The 11,959-nt window shown below is 39.7% G+C and overlaps 1 protein-coding gene across 1 annotated transcript in view; it reads left to right on the forward strand.

The window, feature by feature from the left end:
- oca2 (oculocutaneous albinism II) overlaps window positions 1-9,117 on the forward strand; it is a 143,760-nt gene extending 134,643 nt beyond the window's left edge. Inside the window, exon 24 of the mRNA XM_061236206.1 lies at window positions 8,099-9,117. Within this exon, the coding sequence (XP_061092190.1) occupies window positions 8,099-8,189 (91 nt within the window). The 3' untranslated portion in view covers window positions 8,190-9,117. The remainder of the gene's footprint in view (window positions 1-8,098) is intronic.
- The last annotated feature ends 2,842 nt before the right edge of the window (window positions 9,118-11,959 follow it).

Consider the following 11,959-nt stretch of genomic DNA (forward strand, 5'->3'; position numbering starts at 1 on the left):
TTCTTTGTAAGATTGCAAATTCAAAGTTGGTCAATCCCTGGATGGGGTTTTAAAAAATCTGACTCAGCACATCTTACACAAAAGCACTGCATTGCTGGAATGGGCTAAACTGTCCCATTTTCCAGGAAATAAAACATTTTTTCCACCGCCCTTTTGAGTAGCAGAATTGCTATTTGGATGAGCTTGCTTTGGATAACACATTAATATTTTTAAGAATATACAATGACATCATTGCGCAGATGAAAATAACCTTTCAACAATGATTCATTGTTGGAAATTCTATTTGCTGGTATAAATGCATATTGCATGTATGTATGTATGGAACTCATCTTGGAACAATGTTGTGTTTTATTGCTTTCATAATATACATAGATGCAACACACGGTACATAAAAATTTCTCAATATCTGTTCATTACCTTGTGCATTTAATCGAACAACGATTTCTGCCCCTCCCGTTTTATTAACTACATTACTGTGCAATTCTGGGTGATTGTATTTTTCACATTTTATGCGAGTGGGTGGTTCTGTTGTGTATCATTATTTCCCTCTTCCTAAGAGGAGTTCTAGTTTAAAATACTGCCATGTGTTTTCAGAAAAAGACCCGTCACAATGATTTACAAGAAGAAGGTAGATATCCAAATGATGAACCATCTGGAGTTCTCTTTCTGAAAACGACAGGAGCTGATGGGGAGATGACATGGCATTGGCAGCAATTGTTCTGTGGCCAAACGGCAGCAGATGGATCCCCAGAATCACTGTCACGGCGCTGAATTTAGTGTGCTTCCACTTGGCAGCATGTTGACATAAATCGCTTCTCTGTAACATTTTTTGTTTTGTGCCTCCCATCTAAGTGATTGATTTTTGTCCTACAGGGTTTACGAACAGGTCTATTTTAAGCCCACTCCCATTCAACCCTGGGATGACTCAAAATTGCACTTGCCAAGTAACACACAGTGATCAGAATTATGTGCATAAAGATAAGAGAAATTGTGCATAATGTTAAATGCCACAGACCCTACCCCATTAAGTGTCACAGTTCCACAGGCCTTATCTCATCATTATGCACCTGGAAAAGCAATTATTTGTGAATACCCAATAAACACAGTGTGTTTTTAAAGTACCTTTAGCTTTTTTTTCATTATACGCTCAGTGACCACTTAATTAGGTCCACCGTTCTAGTACTGGATGGGACATCCTTTTGACCCCTAGAACTGGTCCATGTTGGCTTGAGTTCATGGTCCATGTTGGTATCATTCAGGTGCTATAAATTTGTTGGCTGGAAAAATTCATGCTGTGAATCTCTCATTCCGCCACATCCCAAATATAGGGGAATTGGTGACTGTGTAGGCCATTGGAGCACACTGAACTCAATGTCTGGTTTGTGAGACGGGTAAAATCGTACACGTAAAATCCAGCCAAAACCAAAGTACCGAGGGAGAAGGCAGTCTCGTAATCGGTACACCATGCAAAAAGTCCGGTAGCCAGGAAAGCTGTCAGCCGGGCAGAAGTACAGATGGATGGTAGGCAGGCTCAGGGTCGATGACGGCGCAAGAGTCAAGACCGAAGTCTGCTCCACGGGGCAAAAGCACAAAGACAGCAGGCAAAGTCATGGTACAGGCAGGCAATGGTCAACAAAACAGAAGTCAATAATCTTTGGTCAGTAAACAGGCTTGGATCGTAACGGGTAGACAAATGGCTTGACAATACCGCCAAAGAGGTGCACTGATGAATAGGGGGCAACAATTTAGCAAAGAAATGACATGAAACTGAGCTTTATATGCAGGTGTAGACAGGTGTAGACAATTAGCTTGAGAGCAGCATGAGAATGGAAATCAGGTGTGGAGGATTGACAAGTTAATGAGGTAATTAGTAATCGTTAGTAATAAACCTATCCTGCCCTAGTGTTAGTAAATTAGTAAATGACTTGCACAAGAAACGTAAGGTAACATGAACACATGGTTAGAATGTTAGTATTACCCAATCCTGATCTAAAGTTAGTAGATTAGTAAGAAGACAAGGGAAATTGAAACAATTAGAGTGTGAGTGACAGAAAGGGAGAGAGAGAAAGCAGGAATGCAAGATTTGCAGAAAGACACGAAAAAGTGTATGCTAATTAATGAACAGTACAACATAACATGAAACATAAATTGTGACATAACAAGTTTGCAAAACTATGACAATAAACTATATTACGTGACATGACAAGACTAACATAATACGTGACATGACAATAACATAACCAAGGCAATAACTAAACATAAAACATGACATGACAAGCATGAAACGTGACAGTTTATGGAACCTGCTTTAGATGAGGTGTGCTTTTTGGCATGGCACGGTATCTTGCTGGAAATAGCTGTCATAAGATGGACTGTGGCCATGTTGTTTATGCCAAATCCCTAACATCTGCACGTCACAACAGAAATCAAGATTTGTCAGCCCCAGGGATGTTTTTATGGTTTTTACAGTTTCAACATTTTTGCGGTTTTAACAGCTTTATCTTCAATCGTTGGTCTTATGGTGCAGTAGCCCAATCACATCAAGGTTTGACATGTGTGTTCAAGATGCTCTTTTGCATGCCACTGTTAATGTGTTTCGAAGAAATGTGTTTCAGACAGCAGAATTATCATTGACATGGAAAAGAAAGACGCTAACTATATGTTTTAATCATGCATCGTTATGCATGCTAGCTATGAAAACAAAACCTTTGGTTGAGAACTCAATTCAACCAAGACGTCATCAATGAACGACAAAATGTACCAACACATTTTGTTGGCAAGCTATGTTGGAAGAGTGATACTAGACATGTGGTCTTAAATAAGACACATTGAGCATGTGGGAACTAAAGCATGCATTAGAAAAACGCAAAATAAATATATTGCCTGTAACGTTAATATGCAAAATTGACAATACACTTTACAGTGCACTACGTTTAACCTTTAAGAGGTTAAACAATCTACCCAGTGGTGAGCACATGTTGTTTGATGTACAGTGTAGTACAGTAGACATTAGGGGCGGCCTGTAGTGTAGTGGTTAAGGTAAATGATTGGGACACGCAAGGTCGGCGGCTCTAATCCTGGTGTAGCCACAATAAGATCCGCACAGCCGTTGAGCAAGGCCCTTAACCCTGCATTGCTCCAGGGGAGGATTGTCTCCTGCTTAGTCTAATAAACTGTACGTCGCTCTGGATAAGAGCGTCTGCCAAATGCCAATAATGTAATGTAATGTAACATTACACAAGTTGTCAGAGATCTGTTTTACACCTATGGCAATCCCATAGGAGCTGAACGATGAAGTTGGATACTTGCAGGTGCAAGGCGGCATGGATGGTGCAGTGGGTAGCACTGCCTCCTCACAACAAGGAGGTCCTGGGTTCGAATCCTGGTCGGCCGGGGCCTCTCTGTACAGAGTATGTTCTCCCCGTGTTTGTGTGGGTTTCCTCCGGGTACTCCCACAGTCCAAAGACATGCAGGTTAGGCTGATTGGAGTGTCTAAATTGCCCGTGGGTATGAGTGTGTGAGTGAATGGTGTGTGTGCCCTGCGATGGACTGGCGACCTGTCCAGGGTGTATTCCTGCAATGTATGCTGGGAGAGGCTCCAGCCCCCCTGCGACCCTGTTCAGGATAAGCGGGTTAGGATAATGGATGGATGGATGGATGGATGGATGGACTTGCAGGTGCACATCAGAAATGCTTCTCTCAACTTCTGGCCTTTAAACAACCCCAAAATAATTCCATTCTCCTGACCTTTCCACCGCTTTCCAAAACTGCATGCAATTAATTCTAATAAGTGTCCCTTGACTGAATATGCCTTCCGTAATGTGGTTGAGACCGGTGTAGTGTGTTTTGTTTCTGCTTTTTGTACTACAAAGGGATTTGAATCCTGTGGGTGCACAGTTACGCTAATCAGACAAGGAAACACGGGGTCAAAGGGGGATTGAGATTTATTCAGGCCTATTCTGGTTTGTGTCGGTTTGGGTCCTTTGCTAGTGGTAACTGACACTGCTGTACAACATGATATATCATATTCCATGGAACATCTCTGACATTAAACAAGCTCAGAGAAATACCCTCACTGGATTATTTATTGACATTCAGATCATTTATTATTCTAATCAGCCTGTGACTGAAATGTGAAAAAAGGACATTTTGAGAGCTCAGAATTTTAGATGCCTGTTTCCAGATTTCACAGCAAAGTATTACATTTTATTAATTTAAAATATGTACTGCAGTTCCTGAAAGCTGCAATCATTTTCATGTTTGGTAGTATATTGTGAAGTGTTATATCATGTAGTTTAATTCAATATACAGTAGTTTATCCATTTTGTAAGGGAAGGATAATCATTTTTATGGTGAGAAGTAGCTGCGGAATTCGACAGATTTTATAGGCTTGGATTAACCGATTCTTGTATTTCATAAATCATCCAGTAGCGCACAACTGGATGGGCGTATAAGCACCTGTGTGTGTGTCTTCCCAGTCAGTGGGAGAGGGACCAATCTGTAATTTCAGTTTGTGTTCATTACCCAGTCAGAAAGCATACAGTGTAAGTCATAAAGTGACCAATGCAATGCAGTTGAGATGATGATCAGCTGGGAAAAAAATGGGGGGAAAACAGAACTGTCCTGCAGTTAGTGGACCACTCTGGAGTCAATTTGCTAATGCTAGCAGACTGACAGCTGGCACTGGCGGTGGTCCGATAAGTGCGTGTCTGCTAAGAAAACAAGGCGTCATATTTTTATTCTCATAAACACAGCATAGATTAAGCTGACCCACAGTCATATGTCAGGTGAAGTGCACCCATCCTCTTTCTTTGAGAGAGGTAGCATCACAATCCTTTGGTTATTCTTCTTAAGTGTCGGCACGCAACAGATTGATCAGTGTCAATTAAACTCAAACAGAGACTTGAACAGGGATAGACATTTTCTCTGTCACAGTAAAATGTACTCAAACACTTAACGTTCACACCGCAAGTGGCTTTGGATGGACTAAAATAACAGCAAGCCTCACTGTCATTGCCTGCTCTTGAAATAAATGTGCACTCCTCTCTGGACAGTGTCTGTACTTCTGTCCAGAGCCAAAATAAATATATGATTTTGAAGAAAGAATTTCTACACCCCACAAAATAAATCAGGGTGAACAGCTTTTTGCTGTGTTGCCAATAACTTCCTGAGTGGCTGCACTGGACACACACAACCATCCCATTGCAAACACTATGGAGGACCCTTGTGTGAGGCTGGGTGCTAAGCCCAAAACCATCACCTGTTCTCCCTTCTGTGCGGGAGCTTTGGACCCTTGTCTGAGGGAAAACGTGGCAAGGAAGTGCTCTCCCTGAACGATTTTGAAATTGCCATTTCCATCCAAGATTCTTTAAAAAGTCGCTGGGCAGTTCCGAGACAGACACGGCTCTAGACAGTCACCAATCATTTACTCAACCGTGTGGATGCTGGTGACATCTCCATTTTAGTCTTACTTGACTTGAGTGTTGCGTTTGATTCCAATTACATTCAATCTTATTGGACAGGCTTAGGCATTTAGCTGGTATTGCTGGTTCTGCCCTTGGTTGGTTCTCCTCCTACATATTTTACTGTGGCTTTTGGTGACCGTGTATCCTTCTCCTTTTTAGAATTAAAACCAGATGATAAACTAGCTGATTATGAGAAATCTGCAGAGATGTGGTTGGCTTATTGTCACCAGGGGTAAGAGGTGGACATAAATTGGAAAGAGTTCCTTAGATGCATAAGTGTCGCCCAATGACGCACCAGGTGCCTATGGCCAAACAGAGGATGGGCTCCTCCTATTGAGTCGGCTTCCTCCCAGACTTTCTTCCTGTATGCCACTTCCTGGTTTTACCTTGGCATTGGCCTCTAGGCTGGACGTTGTGGCTGGAATCTGCTGTGAAGAACCCGTTAATATGAGCAAGAGGTATGCCTCTTTTCAGAATAGTGGTAGCCCTCTGGTTGTTCTGTGTTTGGCTTGGAGTGTGGTAAATAACCAATGGCTTGCGGGTTAGTGAATCGGAGAAAAACACACACTTCCATTGCAGTCCTCCTGGCACAGATGTGGGTGACTCAACAGGGACAATTAACAATTCCAAACTGGGCCAAGAAAGTGGAAAAATATCTTGATGAAAATATTTCATGCATCTACGCAAATGTGTCTAAAAAGTACATAACAAAGAGGACTCTTATCCTGCCTTCTTTCTGACACAAATGTCAGACTGAATATAATCCTCTATTGAGAGATATATATAGAGAGAGATAGACAGAGTGTGTTTGCATGAATAAGTGAGACAGAGAGAGAAACGGCAATAGGTTAATCGGTTCTCTTGTGGTGTGATAGAATTCTGAGATTAACGGACTCCACAGTTATGATTACACTTGTAATGCTTTTGGGTGGATTATGAATATTTTATAATGGAGCAGATAAAGGCATTTCACGTCAGGCTCAGGGACTGGGCCACATTCAGACGTATGCAGAAAAAATGGAAATGCAAAAGCTGCTTAAAAGGTGGCAGCACATAGGGTAGCTGCTATAATGTAGGGATAATGTTTGAATTGCTCTGTTTGCAGAAGTGTCTGGGGGAATTGAGCTCTTCCCCATGCTAAAGCTCACTGGTCCACACTGTAGGCAGTGGTGGCTCAAACACAGCAGAGACACATGACACATCCTGACAGGCTTTGTCATTAGAGGGAGGTGATGTCTAGGTTATCAGTCACTGGAGGCAAATGTGAAGTACATGTCAAATTCATCTACACTTTCACTCAGAAGCCACTCTTCACAAAGAATGAAGGGAATTTTTATACCAGGGGTGTCTGATTTCATCCAAAAAGGGCCTTTTGTTTCAGCCTAGCATTAAGACACCAGATTTTACTGGTCTTATCAAGGTCTCCAGTGAATACTATGATTCGTTAATTAGTTGAATTAGGTGATGTAGGATTGGGCTAAAACAAAAATCTGCACCCACACATAACCTTTTTGAGTAAGATTTGGCACCCCTAGTCCATGTCTAAGCTCATGTCTTTTGATATATGTTATGTTGAAAAAACACACTGGAAAACATCCACAATTTGTTGCAAGTACTTAAAGATTCACAAAGGGAAGAAAGGGTCAGCAATTGCATTACCTGAGAAATAGTGACAGAGTGTGTTGGGTCATGCGTATTTTACTTGGGTTATCTAATTTATGTAGATTTTCCTGGTAATACAGTTGCATATTTATTATGTATACTGCCATAACAAAAAGGTTCCAAATAGTTTATTTTGGTAAGCCTATATTTGGCCTATATCTCTGACTGTTTTCTTATTTCTCAGTCTCAAAAAGGCTTCTTTGACTGCTCTGGTTCTTATGCTGACAATCACCAATAAAAGACTCCAAAAGCATTCATAAACCTAGAATCAAGACTAGATACTTAAGGCATTCTTATACCTGCACTAAGGAAGCAACTGAATGCACCTGACTAATTAGAAACAGCTAAGAAGCCAATTGTCTAATTACTTTTGGTCCTCTAAAATAGGGGGGACTATGTATAAAAATGGATGTAATTCCTGCACAAAGCACCCAAGATGGATGCAAACTGACACACACTTGAAATAAATGCTTACCTGGATGTATTTAAGGAACTATAGGAAACAAATGGCTTGCGTGAAAAAAAATGGAATTCAAGCAAATCATTTAAATTCACCAACTCTCCAAAAAAATGAACCTTACCCTTAACCTTAGCCAGGTTAACTCTGTAGTTGATATGATATTACCAGATGCGGCAAATAATCAATAATCTTATTTATCTGCATTATTATTTAATCACCGTAATTCCATGTGATATTTTACACGGAAACTGGTCTATGTAATATTTTGACAAGTACAAGTACAAACTCCTGTGTTTCTGATAAAAAGTTCAGTTATTTGGTCTGGCAACAGATTAATATATTTATAGTTTTTTTTTCATCCAAGGTCATGATGACAAAACATCTGTACTTCTGTCCAGAATTAGCTTGAAGTATTATGCACTTCTGCCTAGAACAACCATTTTTTAACAAGTCAGTGGGGTAATATGTACGATGGCTCCTGATGTTGTATCTATTTTCCTCTCTGTTGCAGGCTGGGATTCCCGATGATGCTCATGACTTGCACAATAGGCATGTGCTACCTGCTGGCCACCCACATTGGGCTTGGCTGGAACCTAACCTAAGGGCCTCCCATCTTGGATTCAAAGAGACTCTGTTCTTGCTGCAGTCTCTGTGACTATGGGGAAAGGAGACTGTTCCATTACAGAACACTTAAGATGCAGCTCTGCGAGATTTTGAGTACAGCTCAAGTCCAACCTCTCTACCACATTTCAGGTGCACCTACAGCACAATAAAGCAGCCAAACACATCAAAGTGATGAGAAAAACAAAGAACTAAAACAAGGGAATAGATGATGGTCTACTCCGTCCTGGAATTTTGTGCCATCAGGTGCCACTGCTTCCGTTTGTTTTTGGAGGGTGGGAGCTTTTTATTCCCTGTGGTATGTTTGTTTACATTTGCCATCAAAAGCCACTGACATACCTTATTTTTAAGTGTTGCAAATATAAGCTGTAAATTACAGTTGGCGCAGAACAGTATTTTTAAATTAAGCATGTTTTGGGAGGTGAAATATCAATTTATTTTGCATTTTAAAAAAGGTGCCATAAACCATACTGAAAGGGATGTTAGCATATGCCCGGCCCCATTCTCTGTAAGTAGCGGTGACAAATTTGTCTATGAAAAAGTCAAATATTTGACAAAAGCCTAAATCTTAGTATGGCTATTTTCCATATTGTGTACTTTGCATTACCAAAACTAACACAACTAATATACTGTTATAGACTGTAAGAGGAAACTGATTTGACTCCCATTTTTTATCGAAATATTAAATATTGAATATCAAATATTAAATATTGTAGTCTCATATTTACCCTTCATATTATTCTGAAGATTATAATAAACCTAAAGTAATGAACCTAAAAAATGAGATGGGAGTGCAAACCTATTTATCGGTTTCCCCAGAAACTATTTTGTATTCATCAAACTACAGAGTTATTTATTTTGTCCTAAATGAATTTGCTGAATACGATTAACTGTTCCAACTGAGCTCATCTGGTGAACTGGCTATACTGTTTCATGAATCATGAACACTACACTGTCCAATGCTCCAAATCTACATCAGGTAAAATAGTGGAAGTCAAAGCAATAAAATTCTTAACAAATGATTGGATTTCTTCCATTTATTTCCTTTTGTTTCTTCATGGTAAATCAATGTGCTCCCTATGAGCAGTGTTGCGGAAACTACTGAAAGCAAACAAATTACCAATTACTTAACATTGAGTAGTTGAAGTACATGAAAGCTACTCTAAAGAGAAATGTGGTTTGCCAGACTACATTTACTCAAAAAAATGAAATGAGTACTTCTCACCAATTGGGATTAGAGGGAGACAAGAGAGAGGAAGCAGTATTTGGTCAAAGGGGTTTCAGAAGTCAAAAGTCGTTGCTAGTTCCTGTAGTTAGCTACACCTCAAAATGACCAAAATGTATCAACTAAAATCTAACTACATTATCTTGAATGTTATTGAACTGTCTGCAAGCTGCTGCTAAATATTAGTTTCACTTCAAACACAGTAGTATATTACTCCCAAAAACTGCAACCAGTCCAGCAATGGAACAAACAAATGTAATTTGTGATACGGACTTAAATGTGAAAGTACAGACTTGACTAATGTTAATAATGGCTAATGGAAGTATAGGTTGAGAGCCTTTCGACAGACTAGGTTAACCCCAATTCAGTTTAGGATTTACTTGCTAGAAAACTTTCACTTTTCAGCCAAATGTATCAATTGCTATCCTACCTGGAATGTTTCGCATCAAGGTGAACGATTTTCCTTTTTAAAATCCATCCAGTTTTGCTACCTTTTCCTCCTGGTCTTTTTTATTCTTTCTTTTCTGTGACCCACTTTTGTGGTTTGAGGGCATTTTCACACCAGGCAGCTAAATGGTCCTCAATATTTTACGCATGAGACTAGCTATCAATACATGATCAAGACACTTCACATTGGGAAACAGCAAACATATTTCCTGGCAGCACTCTTTATCAGGAATGTAGAACAACAGGACCCAGTAGCAGAAACACAGGAAGTTGCATTCAGAGTTTTATTTTTAATTTGGCGAAGGTAGGTAAATAGCCAACAAACAGAGTCAGCAGGGATAAGGCAGTTCATGTTCAAGCAGAGGGTCAATACACCAGCAAACAGAGATATCAAGGATAATCCAAAACGAAGTCGTGGTTACAGGTGAAGGGTCGATAACAAGTGGGCAGAGCAGACAAAAACGGAATCCAAAGACAGAAGTCGATAAGCCAAAACAAGTCGATACACAGTGGTTCACAACAAGACAAACGGAATAAGTTAAAGTTAAATAATAAGTTAAAGGCAAAAGTCAAAAACAAAGCAGGTCGTAACAAGTATCAATCACGCTGGCGCATATGGTCAGGATACATAACAATCTGGTGATGAGCTAGACAAACAAAGGGGTTTTTATGCACCGGTAACAAGAGGGAAATGGCAATCAGGTGTGAGGAAACAATCAGGAAGTGAAACAGGTGAAATGAGTGACAGGGAATGAATGAACTGACAGACTGACTATGGTGTGCACAGAGGGTAACAAAACACGGAAACACTGAGTACTTAGATAAAACTAAACAACGAAAAACAACTTGACACTCTTCGCATATCAGAAAATTATACCCACACCAAATTAACTAGCCTGCCACAAGTTATTTAATTGAATAGTTTATACAATATAACATGTCATCTGTAGAACAGACACATTTAGCATGATCACAGACTATTCTAAAGAAAGTATAATAACCATGATTGAGATGAGTTTGCTTATTTAAGGATATATGAATGCATACCACTGTTAATGCAAACACAGTCTGCGTGTTACTTTCAGGTGAGTGGTTAAAATATAAAGACCCGTAAAAAATTGCACGGAAGTACGGATGCATTATTGGAAACTGTGGTCTAAGACTGCAAATGCAGCAATGCAGTGATCACAATTTCAAACTCCTAATGATTTCTAGTTCTCTTCACACAATTCTCTTCACTTTTCACACAACTATCACATTGAAAACACAGTTTCAAAACATTTAACACAAATGCAGGCACTGAGTACACCTGATTTCACCTAAGAGTCTTTTGCTTACAAGATTTCCCCAACATAGAGAAATATTTTGCAGCTGTGTAGGCTCATCCATTGTGTGGGAAAATGCAGAGGTGACTCAATAACCAGTATGAAGTCACACATAAAGTGACACACAAGGCTATATCAAAGAAAATGGAAGCAGAGGGGGTAGGAGATGCAGCAGAGAGATGTAGGGGGAGGGGTGTGCAAAAGCGAGGTGGGAGAGCTGGACAAGGACTTAAAAACTAGATATATAGCATATTAAATAAGGGCAACAATTGTGGATAATGTAATCAACAAGTAGATCATCAGTTTCATCAATTATACCAGTCTTGAAGAGGGAGAGCTGCCAAGTACTACTGTAACCACAGAGCAATTAGCCGATCACAGTATACTGTCCTACATACATCAATTGCTGTACATATAATACAGCTTGCTTTGACATTGCATTTGCATTATGTACTAATATTATTTACTGTACACTCTACACACCAAAGTAGGGTCAAGAAAAGACCTTATGCTGGTGTCAGACAAGCACAATTTGCAGCTGAACAAGAAACTGCTATTGTAAATGTGGTCCTTGAAAAATATGTCCTTTACCTGAAAGACATAAAAAGATAAAAACATTCAATGTTGTCTTTCAAAATATCACCTGAGTTTTGTCGAGGAATGTAATGGCAACCATGATGCAATAGTTACATGTGAAAGAACTGCATTATCAATATGTTAAATTATGAAATAATACTGTGTACTGTGTACTGGA

Source organism: Conger conger, chromosome 3 (genome assembly GCF_963514075.1).
Source record: "Conger conger chromosome 3, fConCon1.1, whole genome shotgun sequence".
NCBI classification, from domain to species: Eukaryota; Metazoa; Chordata; class Actinopteri; order Anguilliformes; family Congridae; genus Conger; species Conger conger.